Source organism: Pinus tabuliformis, chromosome 3_1, assembly GCF_031772625.1.
Source record: "Pinus tabuliformis cultivar Carrire ecotype Pingquan chromosome 3_1, CPIR1, whole genome shotgun sequence".
NCBI classification, from domain to species: domain Eukaryota; kingdom Viridiplantae; phylum Streptophyta; class Pinopsida; order Pinales; family Pinaceae; genus Pinus; species Pinus tabuliformis.
This window is the reverse complement of record NC_142301.1, coordinates 966,305,209-966,328,632: the sequence shown is the minus strand read 5'-3', so window position 1 is coordinate 966,328,632 and position 23,424 is coordinate 966,305,209. Positions and strand designations below refer to the sequence as shown.

The following is a 23,424-nucleotide window of genomic DNA, read 5'->3' as shown; positions in this document are numbered from 1 at the left end:
TGGCACACTCACTGAGGCAAAAGCAAAGAACCAAGTCCAACTGGTGCTAGAAATGTACTTCGAGAAGTTGATGTGCATAGCCACCAGTGCAAATTTGCAAATGAGCAGAGACACTATGCACAAGTATATCGTTGGTCCGGCTGCACTCAATACCATGATGTGCATGCTACATGACGAGTTGTACAGAGGAGCCAAATGAGTGTACCTAGATGCTATGGAGGCAAGAGTTTGCTTTCAAAAGGATGTCACCATGGAGTACGCAGACACCATAGCAGACTACCAAGCTTTGCATTAGTTCGCCACCAATGTTCATTAAAAGGATGTCGATGAGTTAGTATTCCCACAATTGTCTGAGTCTCAATGATGTCTTGTATGGCTTACTCAAGCCCATTTTTGTCTCACGTGAGTACATGTGTAGAATGTATTGTAAACATGTTGTAAAGTGAAAGACCAAGTGTCAATAGTAGAATGTAAACAATCATGTGTAAGTTGAAGAGTCATGAGGGTAGCTCAAGAGCCACAAAGGGGAATGTCAAGGGTCACCCCACACTTTGATATATATAGAACCTCATAACTCATTATACAGGCTTTTGGGAGCTAAGATTATGATAAGTATAACGTAGAGAAAGCTTGGAGTGTATGTAACGAGGCTTGGCTTCTCCACAGTGCAACGTGAGGACATCTCTTTAGAGGAGCAGGCGACAATTACTGTAACATTCCACTATTGGGGCTAGTGGTTGTCATGGTTGTATGTATGTTTGGATTTTTCACTCTTTTGATATAACAGAGCTAACATGTTTCATGCATGTATTGTTATTGTAGTTCAACTATTCTGATTATTCTAACAATGTATGTAGTTGTAACTTACCCACGTATGTATGGACTATTAGGTATGTGTTTGTATGAATATTACCGAAGCGTGTTGTTGGTTTAACTTGTCACTTTGGATTGTCGACTATTCTACTTTCCATCTCATGATGTCTTTCAGCTCATTTATTCCCTTTAAAGTTGTGTACTATTACAGGCTTCTAAGGGGCGCACTCCTCTCCCTTTTCGTGTGTTAGAGTCTTTCCATGCATCTTTCCTAACTTGCTGCAAGGTCACACCCTTGCTTCCAACAAAGACATATTGCTTACCTCTACGTGCAATCACAGTCAAGGCTATACCATACTACCCACTGCTGGGACTCCTACTCTAAACGATTTGAGGTATAGTTGGGACATCTTACTGGGGAGATCCCCTGACATGTTGGCGGGTCCAGCACTGTCAACACGTTGTGAATTAACTAAACAAGAATGTTCGTTTTTTTTTTAATTGAATTATTATTTTTTTTGTTTTTTCTTTTTAATTATGGTGAACTAGTAATTTTTTAGAGTACTTTGGGCAAGGCCCAAGATCAAACTTTTTGCCTGCCAGATATACCAATAACTTACAATTTCTCAAGAGCCTAAACATCTTGACCTCACCTAAGTGGGGCCTACCCAAAGGTTACCTACTTTTCAATCTTATTACAAAAGGCCAAACATATCTCTTGAAATTGAATCCTCGTCAATGAATAAAAGAACAAAAGAAATGTAAACAATAATTACATTAAAAAAACAACTTTTTATAAACTAAGGTGAAGAAATTTCCATTTAATAATAATAAAATAAATATACTTTTAAAAACATAAATTTCTCACTCCAAAATTAAAATAAATCTAATAAATTATTATTATTTTTAAGTAATATTTTCGACTAATATATACCACATCAATATTATGAATGTTACCCATCACCAAGTTGGAATTAATTCACAACCCATTGATAAATAAATATATATGTCATAGATGCAGGTTGGCGTTATCTCATGATCAATGCATAACTTATTTGCTTTCAACACATGTTGAAAGTTCCAAATCTTTCTCCACCAATAAGTGGATATTATAGATTACCCATATGTTTAAGTGGATGTTATAGATTACTTAATCATCTCTCTTAGCATTTAATAAACGTTTCGTAACATCAATATTTAATAAACGAAAATTAACATCAGTATTTAATAATATATCATGACTTGCAATCCTTTGCAAGTTATATGTGCTTATTTTAGTTTATGTAAGTAGTGTGTAAATTCTACTAATCTCAAAACAGTGCTTTACTGGGGATAGTCCCATAAATATAACCATATAAATGTCAAAATAAAATATAATCAAATTGAGGATATGCTGATTGATCTCCAAATTAGCTATTTCTGAATTTCTAGAAGACTGTAGAAAGGATCCAAATCACGGGTCTCGAGTTTGGAGAAGCCTGCATCGCTACACAATCTGCGAAACTCTTCTTCAGTGCGTTCCTTGCCTCCAGAACTGTAGATTGTCATAATAAAAATATCCCCTTCAAGGAGAGTTCGTGTTCTCTGACTGTCATCTGTGTATTTGGGCAAAACTGGCTCACAAGCAATAACTTTGCCTCCATCTGGTAGTGCCTTATAACAGTTCCTCAGAATTTGGATGCATTTTTCATCGCTCCATGTCGATAAGATCCACTAGGAAACATTCCATACTGAACTCAGTAAATAAATATTCTGTCATCGTATTGGAGAAAAAACTAACTGCTTAATATGACAACTAACCTTCATGAATATAGCATCTCCAGAGGGAATGAATTCAAACATATCACCACCCACATGTTCTATACCTGCACGAAAACAGAGGATTAACAGTCAAGTTGTATCATGGTCGAATTTTTTTACTGTTAACACTACCTACCATGTCTACATACGCCCAAAATCCTAAGTATTCTCTCATAAAGAAGTACTTTACCTGGAGAAATAGCCCTGTGCAAATTGGGCTAGGAGAGATTCCACTTCTCATGCAGCCTTGAGCTTAAGTCGATCGCAGATTCCCTGAATATTTGGGGAGTCTGCAATCGACTTAAGGATGCCCCTCATGCAGTGGCCAAGAATGTTTTGAGACTGGGTATTTTGTATGTTCATTCTTGAAAACTGGTTAAGATATTTTTTGTTTGATCAAGACTAGAGGAGAGGTTTGGGGCTCGCTATTAAATACTATGGTATGTTTAGCCTAAAAAATTGTTCGCTGCCTGATCCAGGTCTCCAACTACATTCACTGCTAATTAGTTTGTGTTAAAATTGGCAACTAGGGTTAAATTTCACATTGGACTGCTCATATGATGGAGATGATATTTTTATTGGGTTCCTCTTTCCGAGAGGTGCAAGATTGATGTAAAGATCATCTCATTTTGACTAGTAGAAATGGAATTACGAATTTATTTCTTCTATGGACAAATTTTCAAGGTCGGCCAAAAGTCTAATGTAGGCTTATGAAGACCAAGAGACGTCCCTCTTCACTCTCAACGTTGTGTATAAATAGAAGATTCATTTTTCCTCATTTTGACACACCTCAACACATCTTTCTCTCTCTTCTTTTCATTGGTTCGTACATCAAATATGAGCATCTTCTTCTCTGGGCATCAATGTTTTAAAACTCCGACTCCAACTTGGTATCGACTCGGCCGGCTCGATTTCAATGACTCGGTCGTTGTAAAAAAATACATTAACTATTTATTTTTTATAAAAACGCATAATTTTAAAGATTTTCATTTATGTTTCCAAACACACAACATTAGAATATATATAGAAGACAACATATGATCAAAGTAGACTCGTGAATATATCCATTATATCAAAATGGCACCTAGTGCACTGTCCAATACATACACGATGATGATATAGAGATCAAAACAAAAACACATAACCATGGAGGCTAGAAATGGCCTCTACAACAAAAGTCTGTGACCAATACTACTGACTACTGCTAGAGTTGCCAACATTCTCTGGCTCAGTGTTACTTGGGAGCGGGAGCGAAAACGAGAGTGGGAGCGACATTTTCAAAAGCTCCCGGTTTGGAAGCGAATCCCGAAGGAGTTCGGCAACCAATGTCACTAACATCAAGGTACATAGAGAGATTGGTGCTCTTGATTAAATACGAGGTCCATACCCTAATACATGACAAAATTCAATGGAAACATTGCAATCCCCCAAGCTTGAAATCCTAGAAAACTGATAAGTCTGTTGGATTTTGAATGAAATCTAAAATTCTAATTTCTCCATATGAAATCCAATGAGGCCGGAACCACTCTCAAACATCCTAAGTCATTTCATGGTAATGTTAAAAATTTAAGTAAAAGGATGAAAATGAAGATTAAGGAGAATGTCACTTTTACTTTAAGAATTTAATATTACCATGAATAGCATATCAATACTAGGGATCAGAGTTAGACAGGGAAACCCATGAGTCAAACAGGGAAGCCGAGAGAGTCCCCAAAAATAAAAAATAAAAAGAAATAAAAACCCTTTTTTTGGGTTCACTGGCTGCTGTATGTAACCTAGTCGTGTTGATATGGACTCGGTCGAGCCAGCTGGGTTAATACCGAGTCGGCCAGCTCGGTATTAACCCGGCCGACCGAACCGGTTCAATGGCCGAGTCAATTTTTTTTTGACCAACTCGGATCACCTCGGTCGAGTCGGTTCCAAGCCAGCCATGTTTAAAAACACTGCTAGGCATTGACTTGGGTTGACTGAAATTGCAGGCCAAAAATTTCAGATCTGTTTTAGGCAAATTACAGGGGCGTTGACCAGTGTTGACCGAGGGTCAAAACACCTCCTTTCACTATGATTTTCAGGCGGAAAAATCCAATCTCTTGAGGCCACATATCCTGGCATGAAAACTTGGAACTTTGGAGTAGTTTGGTCTGCGTTGACCGCAACGTTCACTGAATATTTCAAGATTGTTTTGGGTTGTTTCCCATTGTCTTTGGACGCTGAGTTGACTGGGTTTGACTGAGCTCATTTGGAGGAGTTTTCTACTGGTTTGACTAGTGTTGACTTTCTGGTTATGGCATCCTGTTGACTGTTGTTTGACTGCACTATTTTGACAGTGATTGGGCAAGTAAATTTTGTATGATGTACTCTCTCTGCTAAACTTTTGAAGAATAATAAGAAGATTTGATCAAAGGGTTTTCCCCTGGTATCCACCAAATATTGTGTCGTCTTATCTTGGCTTGTCTTTGGCTTATTGTTTATGTTCTATTTGCATTTACTATCTATGTTTATTTTCTATTTGCATTTACTATCAATGTTTATGTGATTGCTAATCTGGAAATTGATATTGGGCTAATAAGAAAAATTGAAGTAAATATCTCTAAAGCATAAAACTTGCCATTGTTATCTAAAATTAACATGGTATCGGAGTTGAAGTGAAGACAAAGCCCAAGCAAGAGTGAGAAAAGAAATCATTGAGGTTTGTTGGTTAAGGACAAGATTCAATGACCTCCTCATCTTACTTCAAATCTGATGACACGCTCAATGATAAGTCTAATTATCATGCATGGAAGTTGTCTCTTGACTTGACTTTGGAAGAGTATAATGCTATGGACTATGTGCAGGGAAAGATTGCTAAACCTCCCTCAAATGCAACGACTGCCGCTAATACAAAGTACAAGAAAGGTGAAGTCAACGCTAAGAAGATCATTAGAGATTCTATTCATAAGCATTTAGTTGCTTACATCTCCGATTTGGGCACATCTAAGGAGATGTATGAGAAGTTGGTTAGCATGTTTAAATCTAGCAATGCAAACCAAGTCCTCTTTCTCAAGAACAAGTTGAAGGACATAAAGAAGGGAAGAGGAGAAGATATCCAATCCTACTTCATAAGGATCACCAAAATAAAAAATGATCTTCTATCAATTGGAGAAGTTATAGCTGATAGGGAGCTCACTCTCATTGCCCTTGGAGGTCTCCCTCGTGAATGGGACATGTTCAACACTACTATCCTCAACAATGACCGGATTCCAGGCTTTGATGAATTGTTGACTAGATGTACTCAAGAAGAAACAAGGATGATAGAGAGACATATCTTCAAATAGGAATGATCCTACTGCATTCTCTGCTCATGCTAAAAAGAAGCACAATGCGGGTCAAAGAAGCAAGGTCAAGGAAGACAAGGATTCAAAGATGGAAGAAAGGGTAGATGCTTCATTTGTAACAAGTTTGGCCACTATGTTATGGAATGTCCTAATAGAAGGGATACACCTCAGGGTGATGACAACAACAACCGCAACAATTTCAGGGGCAATAACAATCAAAGGACTGGCGGGTTCAACAACAAAGGAAAAAGGAATGCTCCCGCTACTCAACATGGAAATGGTCAACCTCCCAAAAGATTAAGCAACTCTAGGTATGATGAATTTAATGTTGTAGATAACAAGAAAAAATAATTTTATCTTATATCGGCCCTCTCTACTGCCTCTCCTCCAGATACTATGGGAAATTGGTTGATTGATAGTGGTGCCTCAAGGCACTTCATTGGGTATAAGGAAGCTCTTTCAAATATAATAGAAAAGGATACAAATTTGGAAATCATTCTTGGAGACAATACCAACTAGCCCATGAAAGAAGTTGGAAATATTACTCTTCAATTAAATCAAGGCAACACCATTCATCCACAAGAAGTACTATATGTACCCGATCTAAAGAAGAACCTAGTATATATCTCGACGATGGAGAACAAAGAATTCGAGGTGGCATTCATTGATGGAATGGTATGTGTTTGGAAAAGAAATTTCAAAGAAGCATTTACTCTTGGATTTAGGGTTGACAACCTATATCAAGTTGGAGGAAGTCCATTGGGAGCTATGTTTACAACACATCTCTTCAATCTGAATTATAACACAGAAGATTTGCTCATCTTCATTATAAAGCCCTACCTGATGCAAGGAAGATGGTGACAGGTATGTCCAAATTTAAATTAGAACATGTAGGTGTTTGTCAGGGATGTACCGAAAGAAAACATATAAGGGGACCATTCCCATCAAATGATAGCAAGACTACTAACATTTTGCAATTGGTTCATTTTGATCTATCTGGTATGTTGCCCATGACATCTTTGGGAGGATATTTATATTTTTCTATCTTTGTGGATGAATTCTCTCGCAAAACTTGGATTTATTTCTTGAAGAAGAAGGACGAAGTGTTCACATGGTTCCGCTCTTTCAAAGCCTTGGTTGAAAATCAAACAGGGAAGAAGATCAAAATATTGAGGACTAGTAATGGAATTGAATATGAACCAAATGAGTTCAATGACTATTGTAGAGAAGTTGGCATTAAGAGGGAGACTACTACCGCATCTACTCATGAGCAAAATGGTGTTGCTAAAAGAAAGAATCGTTCCATTATAGAAGCCACCCGTGCCATGCTTCATTATCAAAGCCTTCCAAAGTTCCTATGGGGAGAAGCTGCCAACACTGTTGTGTATGTCAAAATAGATCCCCTCATCAAGCATTGCACTCCAAAACTCCTGAAGAAGTTTTATCGGTAAGAAACCTGATGTTTCTCACTTTAGAATTTTTGGTAGCCCCGTGTATTTTCATGTGCCAAAAGAAAAGAGAAATAAATTGAATGCATCTAGGAAGAAAGGAACATTTGTCGGCTATAGTGAAACTTCAAAGGCATATAGAATCTATGTGCTTGGTCAAAGAGAAGTGGAAATAAGTCATGATGTCACCTTCAATGAAGATGTTTCCCTTGGGAAGATTAGGATCCTTCGTATTCCAAGAAAGGAAAAAGAAGAAGATACAGGAAAGTAGGGAGAACCACAGGATGAGCCAATGCCCGATGCTGAAGGACCAATGAATCCCATTGATCCACCTCCCCATAAGCCCTCTTCCTCAAGAAGGAGACCCTCATGCATTAGGGACGCTCTTGAAGATGTTGAGAGACATATTGCACCAAGGGGGACATTTTGTGAAAGTAAGAAGCCAAATAGGTACCAAGGGTACTTAGCTACCATGAGCACCATTGTTCAAACCGAGCCTTGCACATTCGAAGAAGTTGTGAAGCACCAAGTTTGGAAGGATGCTATGAACAAAGAGTATGAGTCGATTATGAAGAATGATGTTTGGAATGTGGTCCCTAGACCCAAGGACAAATTTGTTGTCACCTCGAAATGGCTCTACAAGATTAAGCATGGAGGTGATGGAAGTGTTGAAAAACTCAAGGCTAGGTTTGTTGCTCAAGGCTTCTCTCAAAAGGAAGGTGTGGACTATGATGAGATATTTGCACTAGTTTCTTGATATACCACTATCTGTTCGATCATTGCCCTTGTTGCCTGTCAAGGATGGAATTTACATCAAATGGATGTCAAAACCACCTTCATGCATGATTTACTTAAGGAGGAAGTCTATGTAGAAAAATCTGAGGGGTTCAAATTTCTAGATCGAAAGACACATGTATGTAGGTTGAAGAAAGCCCTCTATGGGTTGAAGCAAGTTCCCTGGGCTTGGTATGAGAGAATCGACAACTATCTGATGAAGCTGAGTTTTACAAGAAGTGAAGCTGATCTGATCCTTTACTTCAAGGTTGAAAATAATAGACCTCTCATCTTGGTACTTTATGTGGACGATCTCTTTCTGACATGTGCAGACCCTCTCATTCATCAATGCAAGAGGGAGTTGGCTTCCAAAATCGAGATGAAGGACCTAGGATTGATACACTACTTCTTAGGCTTGGAGGCCTGGCAAAAGCCAAGTGAGATTTTCCTTTCCCAAGGAAAATAAATTGTGAAGCTACTTGAAAGATTTGGGATGGTGGATTATAAGTTCGTAACTACTTCGATGGAACTTAACTTCAAGAAGTTATGCGGAAGTGTTGTTGGGCCCGATTTGGGAAATCCTTTTGAGTATCGTCAACTCGTGGGGGCCCTGATGTTCTTGATGAACTCCCATCCAGACATATGCTTTAGTGAATACATTGAGTCAATCTATGGTCAAGCCTCATCTCATACATTGGATTGTTGCGAAGAATCTCTTGAGATATCTCTGGGGCACAATCACATATGGACTAAGATACACTATTGGGAATTTGAGGCTCCATGGTTACTCTGATGCTCACTGGGCTGGCAGTGTGGTGGATCCTAAGAGCACATTGGGATGTTGCTTCTCACTAGGTTCTGCTTCGATATCCTGGATGAGCAGGAAGCAGAAATTGGTTGCTTTAAGCACCATCAAGGCCGAATATATTGTTGCTAGTATGGCCTCTTGTGAAGTTATTTGGTTGAGGAAGCTCTCTGGTGAGTTTTTTGGGCATGTGCTGGATACCACCGTGATCTAGTGCGACAACCAAATTGGGATTCGTCTTTCTGAGAATCCCGTGTTTCATGACCGCTCCAAGCATATTGATATCAGGTACCACTTTATCCGGGATATGGTACAATGGGGAGCAATAAGGCTCCATTACATTGGGACTGATGTACAGGTCATAGATATTCTTACGAAGCCCCTCGAGAAGGTCAAATTCTTAACCTTCCATGAACGACTTGGAGTCATGGAGAAACCCTCTTATGAGGGTCTCGTTTGAGTTGGATATTGAACTTTGGGAGCTCTGAGGGGCTTGGGGTACTTCTTGGAGCTATGAGTGACCATAGGGTGAGTGGTTCACCTTCCCCTAGTGGTTCATTATGTACAAGGTGAGTGGTTCACCTTCACCTGTGATACCCCATGATTGTTGATATATGCATAGGATGAGTGGTTCACCTTCTCTTATGGCATATGAGTAGGATGAGCGGTTCACCTTCTCCTATCGATACATCATACTCGTGTATTCCGGGACTCATGGGAGGTACCTCTCATCTGGCCAATGAGTTGGGAAATGAGGATAGGGACCATAGTACTATCGATGGACGCATCGTGTACTACTGTACTCCCTACGCTAGGGTGTTTGATATTGATCTGGGATCAATGGAGACTAACTTCGGGTCAGTGGAGAGTGGTATGATACACTCTTGATCATTTCTTCTTCATTATTTCTTCATGGTTCAACAAAGCAGAGTAGAGCAGGGATGACAGAGATGGGACAGATTGTCAAATGGATTGGTAGGTGGATTTCTCCCTAGTTGAGAAGGAGTGTTAAAATTGTCAACTAGGGCTAGACTCCACCTTGGACAACTCATATGATGGAGATGATATTTTTATTGGATTCCTCTTTCCGAGAGGTGCAAGATTGATCTAAAGATCATTTCATTTTTACAAGTAGAAATGGAATTATGAATTTATTTCTTCTATGGACAAATTGTCAAGGTCAGCCAGAAGTCTAATGTAGGCTCATGAAGCCCAACATACATGTCTCTTCACCCTCAACGTTGTCTATAAATAGAAGAGGCATTTTCCTCATTTGGACATACCTCAACACACATCTTTCTCTCTCTTCTTCTCATTGGTTTGTACAACAAACAGGAGCATCTTCTTCTCTAGGCGTTGACTTGGGTTGACTGAAATTGCAAGCCAAAAATTTTAGATATGTTTTGGGAAAATTACAAGGGCATTGACCAATGTTGAATGAGGGTCAAAACAACTCCTTTGACTATGATTTTCAGGCAAAAAATCCAATCTCTTGAGGTCGCATCACCTGGCACAAAAACTGAGAAATTTGGAGCAGTTTCACCTACGTTGACTGCAGGCCCTTTGACCGCAGCACTGACCTGCGCTGACCGATTTTGACCGAATATTTCAAGCTTGTTTTGGGTTGTTTTTGATTGTCTTTGGAGGCCAAGTTGACTGGTTTTGACCAAGCTCATTTGGAGGAGTTTTCCACCGGTTTGACTAGCGTTGACTTTATGGTTAGGTCATCTTGTTGACTGTTGTTTGACTGGAATGTTTTGACAGTGATTGGACAAGTAAATTTTGTATGATGTACTCTCTCTGCTGAACTTTTGAAGAATAATAAGATGATTTGATGAAAGGGTTTCCCCACATTAGGGATTTTCCCTGACATCCACCAAATATTGTGTCCTGTTGTCTTGGCTTGTCTTCTGCTTATTGTTTATGTTCTATCTGCATTTACTATCAATGTTTATGTGATTTTTAATTTGAAAATTGATATTGGGCTAATAAGAAAAATTGAAGTAAATTGCTCTAAAGCATAGAACATATCATTGTTACCTAAAATTAACAATTTGCAATAAAATTCACAACAACAATTTCTAATAAAATAATCCAACCTGAAGTTCAATCACAATCTCAAAGCTCTTTTACATACCCCTAAAGTTTAACTTAACGTAGAGCCTTGTATGTGTGTGTTATATTGCAGCGGATGCATCAGGGTACCTTCTAAAGCTATTTGAATGCAAGGACAGATCTGAGACATTGCTCTTCCTAACGTAAGGTTGTATTCTAGGCATTGGATAATAGTTTATGGCTCAATATTTTTTAGGTTTGTCGCATAGTATTCATCTCTAATGTAGTATATTTAAATGTCGAAAAACTTAAGGTAAATTGGTCTTTAGACACCATCACTTCTCTCGGTGTTGAGTGATCCTAACAACTAGGAATAGCGCCAATTCAAAATGTTTAGAATTATGATGAGTCAAAGGCCAGACAACAAAATTCTTAGGTAAAAAAGAACCGACAATGAGAAAAAATTACAAAGAACGAGAAAAAGAGGAAGAGAAATGATGAGGAGCTTGCCAAGTGTAACGGGCTTCCAAGACCTGTGAAACAAAAACTAGAGTTAGAATGTTAGCCAAAGTGAATAACCTTCGTGCCACTAGACTAAGGCGTGTAATTTCTAGAGGCAAGAAAATGATCATGGTTGCACATGTTTGGCCAGCAATCAGGGAGGTAAATGTGCAGTAGTTTCAAGAGTAGTGAGAAAGACTAGGTCAAGGTATGGATCAACAAAGCTAGAGATGTAGCGAGAGAGTGGCCGTATGGATGAGAAAATAGAGATGGAGTCAATGCTCTGAGGATAGTGAAGGAGTCAGAGTGTGACAAGAGCCATTATGGTGAGTGAACACCCTAAAGGTTTTGGTCCAAGGTAGGTGTATTTCCCCCGAGAGTTGTAAGACCTATTGTTTAGGCATACTTGTTGCATAGGAGCACGAATTGTTGTAAGGCCTTAAGACTTTAATCAGGCATACATGAAGTGCAGTAGCACGTGGAATCATCAAGTTGTGGAATGGACCACTTGGATAGGTACCGGGGTGACAAGTGTACTGATATCCTAGTTTGAAGGGAGGAACACGAGATCTCAGCTAAGATGTTTGATGAATGATTGAGACTAGGGAATCTCCCCAAATCAAGTTTAAAAGGGGGATTGCTCAGGTAGTTCGGTTAAACTTGACTGGGTCAAGTTATAGGTGATTTTCAAGCTCCAAGTTTATGAGAACCCATGATTTTGCCCATGGTATTCATCTCTAATGTAGCCTATTTATAGGCTGAAAAAGTCCATATTAATTTGTTCCAGTGGTTAGCGGGATCCAAACAACAACGTCTTTAGACACCAACATTTCTCTTGATTTTCTGTTCCTAACAATATTGACTTCGTATCCACAAAAAACCTAAATTCTCTAGCTAAACTCTTCAAATCCTTCTAGCATACACGAATAGCTACCCATTATACATTTGTTTTGCTTTTTCTCAATGCCAAGGTTCAAAATAGTTGGCAAGTAAGCAAATCCAAGTTGAACTTCAACAATAAAATTTAATCCTTTTTCATAAACCTGAAACTTACAATAGGTATACATGATAAAGGACTGTACATCTCACATTCTGACTTTTGTAATGGATGAGCCAAAAAAAAAAATTATTGGTTTGATGGATATTAGTGTGAGAAGCAGTCACATGTAGGCAATTTGACGCATTAATTCAAAACTTGTTTTATAAGAAAAGTTGCATGGGCTTTAAACTGTGTAGCAAAAACCATTACAATAATATATTATTTATATGTGGAAACTGAATCTGAGTAGAAAGGCAATTATTCTTCCCAACATCCAAAACAAATCCAATTGACAAAACAAGTAACCTATCCATAAATAAAATTACGAAGATTTAAAGTTAGAAAGATTTAAGATTGAAGCAGGGACAAAGTTAAAAAGATTTAAGGTTGAAGCAGGGATTCATTGTTAGAGAGTTTTCCCGAATCATTTGTGTTTTTATATTTCAATCTTACAAACCAGATTGGCGATATATGAAATATACAAATGCAGATGATCCAGAAAACTCTCAAAATTATATTTCACAGCTTGTGACTCAACAAGAAGCAGCTAGTAAACAGGTTGGGCCTGAAATAATGCAGTGACTGGGAGGTTGCCAAAATGGACAAGTCGAGATTTCCATTCTCACTTTCATAAGAAAAAAACCATTGTTTTAAGGATTACAGGGAGTTTGGGAATAGAACCTGTATGTCTTCTAGGAAAAGGTAACATAAACTTCCGAGGAGTAGAGGACATGGAAATTTCGAGTAATATAGCTTTGCCAGCAACCTAACCAGACACTACCATTAATGGGATCAGATACAACCTAAAATGCATCACACACAAAGCCCAGTGTTCTGCAACAAGAGAGATTAACAGTATGAAAAACTTTTCACTCTTGTTCAAACCCCCTTCAGCTCATCGGGTGCTTCGGGATTTCTTTGACGATAATATTCAGTGTTCACAATCTTGTTTACTTTAAAAGAGACCACATTGAATGACATTTTTCCGAAGTACAAAAGAGGTTGCATGTCTGCTCAGAACTGAGTATTTAAACAGAGCACAGCACCATGTTCATAACTCTCAACAGAAGGATGCAGGGGATACCCTGCTATTTCGACTTTTAGCCCTTCATTTATATCTACTGACCAATTGCTTATCTAAATGTCTCACCATGAATTTAGCACACCAGAGACCACATACCACCAGCTTGGCTTCTGTACAATGCTTAAAGGGGCTGCCTCGGGTAAATCGAATTAAGGATTATGCAAACTGACGGTTCCCTTTTTCTTTTATTTCAATCCAACCAGCTGAAACTCTTGGAATCTCTAACAACAGTAAGTGCATTGCATCATCCAGCTTGGTCAAAGGGGCTGATTCCCTTTCCTGATCTGAAATATCTGGATCGTGCCTTTCACCCTACCAAACTGTTTTGTAAAGGATCCCGTCAATAGGGCCTTCCAAAGGCACACGTCACCAACAAAATTTCAGCAGGAAAAAATGCAGTTCCAGATCCATATTGGTGAAAAGTTAACGCAATGTAACGCTTCCTATGGCCATTTGTCAAAACCCTGAAAGTCGGTGGATGTGGAAGAAAGACGAGATACCTTTCTTCCTATGGGCATTTGTCAAAGCCCTGGGAGAGTCAGTGGAGGTGGAAGAAAGGCTAGAATACAATAAAAGAGCTTCTAGAAAAGCTTTACAGGGAGTCTTGGTGGGGATAAGGCACAGTGTTCGCTTTAGAGGGGCCCATGAAGCTACAAGAATTGATGTAGTGAAGAAGCAATTTTTAAAGCCAGCAAGCCAAAAAGATTCGCCAGCAAAGGAAATATGGAGCTGTACTTGAGATTCTATTGGTAAGGCCAGTAGAAAACCACTAGCAAGAATGTCTGTAAGGGTGTGGAGCAGAGAGAGGGCCTGTGAAAACATAGCTCCTGAGACAGCCTGCGGACGTATGCCAGAACAGTTCCTAAAACATGAAGGATAACCCAATGCATAGGCTGTTGGGTTCTGGGTAACGGGTTTGTGTTACTAACATAGTCTATATGAAATTTTGTTATTACTTCTCCTTGGGGAATTGTTCTTCATCTCTGTGTGCAGTTGAATAAAGGTTTTCTTCTCTTAGTGTATGTTCATTTATGTTCTTAATTTCCGCACCATTTTTATTTTTCTGTTGAGTATCTGGTTTTTTTTTTTTTTCAAGAAACATATACATGTATATATGGTAAATTCCAACTGCTATCACGATATCTTCTCTAAACAGATTCCAACTGCTATCACGATATCTTTTCTAAGCAGATTCCAACTGCTACCATTATATCCCCTTTGCCTTGGTCTCTAAACTTTAAAGTAGATTCCAACTGTTCCTCTCCACCTCGCCCAAAAAATAAAAAACTACAACATGGGTGGCATGGAACATGAGACCTTCATCACTCATATTGCTTTATATCACAGGTTTGCCAATAAACTACCCAAGATAGCATATATGAATTTTTTATTATTCCTTCTCATGGCATTTTTCTCCATCTCTATGTACAGTTGATACAAGGATTTTTTTTCTCTTACTGTATGTTATTTTTTGTTCTAAACTCCAGTGGCTGCACCATTCTCTGTAGTCTGGAGCAATTTTTTCTATCGACAGCTTTTGCTTTGAAATCGCTCGGCTTTAGACTTTAAGTGCAGAAGTTAATCATCAAGATTGCAAACTTAAATTGCAAATCTCAGATTGGATGACTGAAGTCTGAGAGTGATCTTCGTCCAGGTTCTGAGTTTAAATCCAATGAGATTCCAGATTACGGAGCATCCAGGTGAGCAGACTCGGGGTAAAATGGTTGACTCATTTGTCATAATCACTAAGTGGGTAGTACGGTGATATTTACAGAAGTTACGGTCTTTGGTGGGGAAGAACTGCACGCAGCACGGGTCTCGTCCCTGCAAATGAGGTAGCAGTCTTAATTGGATTTTTTGCCTTTTCCGTGGCGATACTATTTTTGGTAAAATAATGAATCTTGGTGGTTTAAAATGTGTTTTTAATTTATAAATAGATTTACCTTCAAATTTTCTTAGAGTATTTTATCTTTACAGCATATTACACAGTTGAAAGTTGAAACTAATCAATTCAAGAAATCCTTATCAGAAATCCCTACCAAATTGAAAAAAAAGGGTCAAAAAATATAACAATTCAACTGCGGCCGCCAAATGAGTGGTATGTTTTCCTTTAACTTGGAACTCATGTCATTTGGATCCGAAACTCATACCATATGGAACCAGCAAACTACAGTGAAAATGGAACCTTTGCTGTCAGGCTTCAGATTAACATTTTTCTAAAGCATCAATCCAACTTAGCATAACTAAAAGTAACGACGACGGGTACTTTCAGCCTAAAATCTCCAATGAATTCACCAACTCTATTAAAAATCATGTCATGTCAGATAAAGCATCTCATAAGATCAGAGTATTACTGTCATGTCAGATAAAGCATCTCATCAGATCAGAGTATTACCCAAAACACAGAAGTGAAAAACCCAAAAAATTATGCATGGCAAACACAATTCAAATTACAAACAATACCATCATATGCCGGCGCCCCTGCAACAACATAGGGCAAATCGAAGTTGATTCCTCTGATATTCCCATGCTTCTGTATGATCATGTGAAGGCAGAATCCAGAGCTTCCGCCTACATCCACAAGCGTGCGGACCCCTTTGAAGCCCTGGTAATACTTCAAAACAGTCCTCATAAAGGGCATCGAAAGGCTGGCCATGGCAGTCCTCATCAGCTCGTTGGAATCCTCGTCGTCCCCATAGAATTCGTAGGCAGGTTTCCCATTGGCCTTTCTGAATGGCTCCTCAGAGGGATCCAGCACTGCTGAATGGAGCAGAGGCCATGCCCCCATCAAAGCTTTCTGATGGTGCTGTAACACATAGGACCCATAGGACAATCCCGTCTCGTCTTTCACCAGAGTTTTGCCCACGTCAGTCAGGCTGTACAGTCTCTCACGGACTCCATTGGAATCCTCTGTAACAAACTCTTTGAATACGTTGTAACTCGCTAGCATTCGCATTATTCTCTGAAGATTATGAGCAGAAGAACAAGAATCTGGAGATTGAGTTTGCAACTGTGATAAAATCTGTGATGCAGAAAGTGGGGTGTTGGCACCATTCTGCCAAATGATGTCTGCCACGTTTAGTTCAGCTACTGCGTTGAGAGCCATGGGAACGCTCAGCATGTTGGCCAGCTCCATCATGGCCAGTCTCCCCAGACACTCATCATCTTCCATTTTATCTACTGATGAATTCTCCTCTGTGCTCTTGTTGCTGTTGCGCTTACAATCCATTGTTACTAAAGCCAGAGTGTGTGGCTAGATTCGTTATATTCTATGTTGCATGAGTCCGGGTGTGGGGAACTTGGGTACGAGTGTTGGGAAGGGCTAAAAGTTCCTTAAAATTTACAAACAAAAAATATAGAAGTGGTAATATTATATAATAAAATAATTAAAAATTAAAAAATATTTTTTAATGATATAATTTATATAATAATTAAAATATTAAAATTATTTTAAGTATATAAATAATAAATATATAATTTTTTTTTATATATAAATATATTTTTTTGAGTGTTTTTGTTTATTCTTTATATATATATATAGAATATTAAAATGTCAAGTTCATTATGACATAGGAGGACCTTTTGAAACAATTTAGTCTCCTCAATTATGGAGTTGATAGGGATATGTTTTTCTTTATTTATTTATTTTGACTTGTGTATATTTTTGTTTTATTCTATTTATTTTTCCATTAATTATTTCTAATTTATTTTATTTTATTTCCATTAGTTATATTATTTATCAAATGATCTTGTCTAGGGTCTTCACTCGTTTTTATAATTTTTTATTCCCCTCCTTTAAAGTTTGACTTTGATTATTTATTTATTTATTTTAAATATTATTTCTCAAAAACTAGTTGTTTAATATGGCAGTTACTTATTAAAGAGCTTTGAAGACCTCGGGGAGAATTTTTTTGGGTCAGAGCTAGTCAAGCTTTGTAGTGCTCAGGATCTCATAATTTGCAACGGCCTAAAGGAGTGGCCTAATTCTAGCCAGATGACCTACATCCATGGGCTTGGTAGTAGTGTGGTAGACTATGTTATCTCCGATCTCCCTCTATACAATGAAATAACAAATTTTGACATCTTAAATGACCACGAGCCTGACTCTGATCATTGGCCTTTACTTATAACTCTCAAATTTGTCATGCATAGAGATCCTATAGAAGATAATCCTTCTAGCCAAAAGAAGTTAATCTTTGATAGAAATAAAAAATATCTCTTTCTAAATGAATTAAAAACGAATTTACTTCCTTTATCTAGTTTAGACAACATAGAAGATCTCTATCATAATTCTACTACAACCCTCTCATCTTCTATTAACAAGTTCTCAATTGAAGTTTCAAGTAATAAAAGAAATAGCAAAACCAACCCATGGTATGACAAAAATTGTAAAAGTGCAAAGAGAGCAATTAAGGAAGTTGTTGATGAATCTCTTAAAATTGGCAAAATAAAAATATACAAAGCCCTAACTAAAAGGAGAAAAGGGCAGTATATTTGTAAAAGACAAGAGAATCTCTTACACCTCTCTAAGGTAGCTCCTAAGAAATTCTGGAGGCAATTCTAACTAGGAAAACTAAAGATAATAATAAATTGTTTTACACGACTAGAATTCCTATCTTAAAAAGCTTTATGAATCTCCAAATGTCATGGATAACTTTGAATCCCTGCTCACAACGAAAGAAGTTTTCTCAACTAAAGTCATTGATTTTGGGGTTAATTGCTTGGCTAATGGGAAAGCTAAGGGCGTTAAAGATTACCAGGCGGAAATCTTAAAAATTGGAGGTCTTGTCCTCATCCCCCACATTCACAAGCTTTTCAATCAAGTGGTCAAGCAAGGGTTCCCTAAACCATGGACTCAAAGCCTCATTATCCCTATTTTTAAAAGTGGGGATACAAATAACCCCTCTAATTATCAGACAATTATGATCAACCCTCTCCTAGCCAAGTTATATGGTATTATTTTGGAAAGGAAGTTGAGCATATGGCTTGAAAGTGAAGGTAAGTGGGCTAAAGGCTAAGTGGGTTTTAAAAAGTAGCACTCAACAACAGACCACCTCATTATGCTTAGGATCATTGTGGAGGAATGCCACAATGATAAATCCAATCTCTTTTGTTGCTTTGTGGACTTTAGAAAGGCTTTTGATATGGTTCTTAGAAACAACCCTTGGAACAGATTATAAGAGCTAAAGGTTCCTTTTGAGTTGAGAGCTTCCGCTATAAGGTTATATGAGTATGTAATTGCCAAGTTAAAGAGCAATGAGGGGTGGTCGAAAGATATTAAGTGTAATATCGGAGTTAAACAAGGTTGCCCCCTCTCCCCTACCCTATTTGGCATTTACATTGACAAGCTAAAAGGTTGTTTAGAGGAAGCAGGATGTGCTGGCACGATCTTAGCTAGGGTAGTCATCATCCTTCTGCTCTACGTTGACGATATTGTTCTTCTCGCAAGGTGCCCATCTAATCTTGATAATCAACTTATACTTCTTAAGGATTTCTGCTCTACCATGGGTATGATTGTTAACACTGACAAAACAAAAGTTATGATTATCAAATCCAAGAAGGACTCTTACACTAATTTTATGTATGACAATAATAACTTGGAGGAAATGTCTTCCTACAAGTACCTAGGAATTGATATTCATCACAAGCTCAACTGGAACTATAGCAATGAGAAAAGGATTAATGGGGGATGGAAAGCTTATTTTGGTCTTGAAAATAATTGTAAACAACAAACCTCATAATGTGGGATAGAAAGAAGTTCCTCTTTGAAACTTTAGTCACTCCGGTTATCTTATATGGATGTGAGGTTTGGGGTTGTAGCATCTCTAGAGAATCCTAGAGAAAGATTGAGCAAATCCAGAAGCGTTTTATAATGTATAACCTCAAAATTAAAAGCAACACACCCTATCCTATTCTCCTTATAGAAGTGGGTTTTCCCCTATGGAGAGCCTAGCTATGACTAGGCTTTTGTTATACAAGCACAAACTCAATAACATAGGAGGCCATAGACATCCTAAGCTAGCTTTAAATTCCAACCAAAACCACCTAAGGCTCAAATGAGGTTTGTATAAAGACACCAGGGCCTGGTTAAACCATTGGGAGATCGATGAGAATGTTGCATAGCAAAACATTAATAACATTAAAAATATTATTACTTCAAAGTTCAAAGAAAATGTGGTGTGAGAAAGATTTAGCAGCTAAAAGAAAATTAAGATATTATAAGGAGGTCATCAACCCCACCCTAGAAGATCAAAAGTATCTCTCTGTTTTAACTAGCTCAAAGAAGAAAATTAATATATCCAAGATTAGAACAAACTCTCATGAGCTCCATAGTGAAACAGGTCGTTGGGCAGTTCCTAAAACTCCATGGATGGAAAGGCTTTGCCATCTCTGTGAGAATACGAACATCGAGGATGAAATCATCACTTCCTCTTAGAGTGCCCTGCATACAACCACATTAGATCTCAATTTCAAAATCTTTGTTGCAGTACTGACCTTCCTAGCATTTTACGTTGTCAAAATTACAGTGAGCTCGGGAGGCTTCTCTCCAAGCTTTTTGAGCATAGGAATAAAATCTTAAATCAAACTAAATAATTCGTTTTTTAGGTCTGATAGACCAAAGTTTGGTCTTAGTGGACGTTAACCATCATCATCATCATCAATATTTGTTTTTAATAAAATAATAAAATAATATCACATTTTAAATATTATTTTTCAAAAACTAGCCATTTAATATAGCCATTACATATTAATATTTTAATAAATTAATAAACTAATATCATTATTTAAATATTATTTTTCAAGAACTAGTAATATTTAGTTTTAATAAATTAATTTAAATATTATTTTTCAGAAACTAGCCGTTTAATATAGCCATTACCTATTAATAAATTTTAATAAATTAATATCATTATTTAAATTTTTTTTTTCAAAAACTAGTAGTTTAATATAGCCGTTACTTAATAATATTTGTTTTTAATATATTAATAAATTAATATTATAATTTAAACATTATTATTCAAATATAGACGTTACTTGAAATTATGTCTCTACATTGCTCTCTATTTAACCCTTTGCCATGGTATGCCTCTTCATCTGGCCCTGATGATGAACCACACTTGTTGGTTCGAAACATGCCAGCCAAAAAATTCTCTCATGTGATTTCTACCGAAAGACTTTGTTTAATTTTACATATGTTTCTCTAGTTATTGTTAAGAGAAAAAGTAAATCAACTCTAATATTTAAGCATTGATTGCCACATACAATATTCACACACAATCTTCTGTCATATATATACACAAACAACAAAATAAATACTCATCAACATGACATTACATCGAGGTACCACACTCTTCCTTAACCCATCAAGAGATTGCTCCAGTTTCTCAAATAAGGATATAGTTGTTAAGGATGTGTTTGGTCTTTCTCGCTGGGAAGGTTTCAACTTAGGCTCATGTTTGGGCAATTTAGCATGTTGTTAAGGATGTCTTTCGTCTTTCTTGCTGCGAAGGTTTCAACTTAGGCTCATGTTTGCACATTTTAAAGTATTTCTCTACCGAATTTGTATTCCCCAACCCCAGGGAACACTGGAACTCTAAAAAATATAGTCTTCAAAGCTCCCGGAACTTTCCTAAGCTCCCATTGCAGCTCCCGTTGAAAAGGGAATATTCCCATATAGTTCTAAAGCTCTCGAGAGCGCTGAAACCATTAAAACAAATTTCTCACTCTTTAAAATAGTTCTTGTAACAAAGATTATGTTGTTGCCAATCCTTTGTCAGATTAATTTTTCTGCAATAAACTAACCAAACTGACCAAATTGGAATCTCAAACACAAATAATACAACAGAGCTTACGTGTGGATCGTGGCAAAGCAGAGGAAACCAGACTATCCGGAGGGCCTTTTACCATTGAATTTGGTAAATTCTAAATGTGGACGATGGTTTATGGTTATCGAATACAATCTTGGACCATGTTTGTACTTTATTCAATGACATGTGCTAAAGACTTACACTTAGTAGCGCACTATATGTAGATTGTAATGAGGTCCTGAAATAATAGGAATTTTGGCGAGGTTTGCGAGAAATTTTAGAAAATCTGAAATACAGTGGTAAGTTTCAGGATTTTGAGTGTTTTTAGGGTTTTTGATGGTGATAAGTCTATTTCTGCTATGAAAAAATGATTTAAACACTCCTACCATCAGATTTTAGAAAAAAATTAACCAACTTACAATCCAGGTCAAATTTTGGGGTCGTTAGACAACATCCTAAATTATTTAAGAAAGTAGATATTAAATACCGTCTATGGCCCTAAGTCAATTATTGGATTAGTTTCTTTATTTATATTTGTTTTTTTTTTGTATATTTTAATAATTTTATTTGAAATTTGGTAAATCTCTGTAAAACTTATAAATTTCAATTCTATAATTTACTTACAATTTATGTGTTTTGTTTTAGAAATTTTTGAAGGTGTTAAATCTATTTATTAATAAAAACAATCTTAAATAACTAAAATTTACAATTTCACCCATAATTATATTTTTAGATTCCAGTAAAAAAACCCAAAATATAGAACAATATTGCTTTATTATTTTTGGCATAATTTTTCATTGTCATTTTGTTATGGTTTGGTTAGAATTTTCGATTTAGATAAAATTGAGTTTAGTAAATGTAAAATTATAGTGCAACAAATATAAATTGTGATCTTGATTTGCTTTAAAGGTTTTGAATCTATTTAAATATTTAAAATGATAGAGTTAAATACTGAATGGGGTGGTAACAAGAGCTCAGAGGCACAAGGGGAGGCATTCAATTCCTCTTTCATGTGGCATTCAATATAATAAGGTGTGTCAAGGAAGTTTCATCTAAGACCGCATGCTGAAGAATTTAGAGAGTATCATGAGTTTAATTGGTGCAAATCTAGAGAGAATCATGGGTTTAATTGGTGTTTGTTTGGATACTTGCTTCTATTGTGGGTCTCAGGAGATGAGTGGTAAGATTATGGTGGGAGTTACATCTTCTGGTGCATAGGATAACTTCCTATCTAAGCCATCCCTTGCCCCTTTCTTGCAAAATACTAAGGTGCTCAACTTGTTCGGGGTGTATGGTGCTTCTTTTGTCGAGGTAGTGGTACAAGGTATAATTGTTTGGGACCCTTGTTCATTGTGATCTACACTGGAAAATGGTAAATTCTTGAAGTTCGGGTGTGCTAGAATTCAAGCAGAAAGTGTTGCCAGCACGTTTGCTCTTAGGGCCTTTGGCTTCTCTTTCTCAAAGGTAAATTTCTCAAGTTTGACTATTTTTGTTATTCTCAAGTTGCTCGTTGAGTGGTCTAGTATTGTTCTCTTAGTGGGAATTATTGGGTGCTTGGTGTTTGTTGATGAGAATGCTAGAGGTGGTAGTAGCCCTTCCAAGATTTGTGGTAACCACCCCTTTGGTAATTCATCCCCAGGGAATTAGTGGGGTGGACAGTTAAGCATCATAGGGTGGTTGTTCCTCGTCGAAAGGTCTTGGAATTTCCTAACGAGCAAGGAGGAAGGGTGGGTGGTCGTGTCTCAGGTTGAGGTGGTCTAGTGTGCACAGTTGTGAGTTTCATCCAACTCGGTAGTCAAAAGAGGGTCATTTCTACAAGGGTGGTTATTCCTCTGTCTCGTCTTGCATATATTGTGTTGGTGTGTTTTCAGAAGAGGTTTACAAGGCCACTCCTAGTAGTTGGTTCTTTTGGTGTGAGTCTCTATTGGAATTGGGTGAGTTTGTAAACTAGCAGATGATGCAATATCAAAGAGGACGCGCTCA

At 37.4% G+C, this 23,424-nt stretch overlaps 1 protein-coding gene across 1 annotated transcript; it reads right to left on the bottom strand.

The window, feature by feature from the left end:
* Window positions 1-2,009: 2,009 nt before the first annotated feature.
* LOC149191026 (nicotinate N-methyltransferase 1-like) lies at window positions 2,010-16,888 on the bottom strand. The gene is made up of 3 exons (XM_089413491.1): window positions 16,097-16,888; window positions 2,614-2,678; window positions 2,010-2,526 (listed from the first exon to the last, which is right to left on the bottom strand). Exons 1-3 carry the CDS (start codon window positions 16,860-16,862, stop codon window positions 2,227-2,229), a joined length of 1,131 nt encoding a protein of 376 aa, XP_089269617.1. The 5' UTR covers window positions 16,863-16,888; the 3' UTR covers window positions 2,010-2,226.
* Window positions 16,889-23,424: the final 6,536 nt, after the last annotated feature.

Coding starts and splice junctions, on each gene's coding strand:
- LOC149191026 (XM_089413491.1), bottom strand. CDS start 16,862: ATGGATTGTAAGCGCAACAGCAACAAGAGCACAGAGGAGAATTCATCA. Junction 2,679..16,096: donor AGGGGCGCCGGCATATGATG/GTATTGTTTGTA, acceptor GTTTTCGTGCAG/GTATAGAACATGTGGGTGGT. Junction 2,527..2,613: donor GAGATGCTATATTCATGAAG/GTTAGTTGTCAT, acceptor AATGTTTCCTAG/TGGATCTTATCGACATGGAG.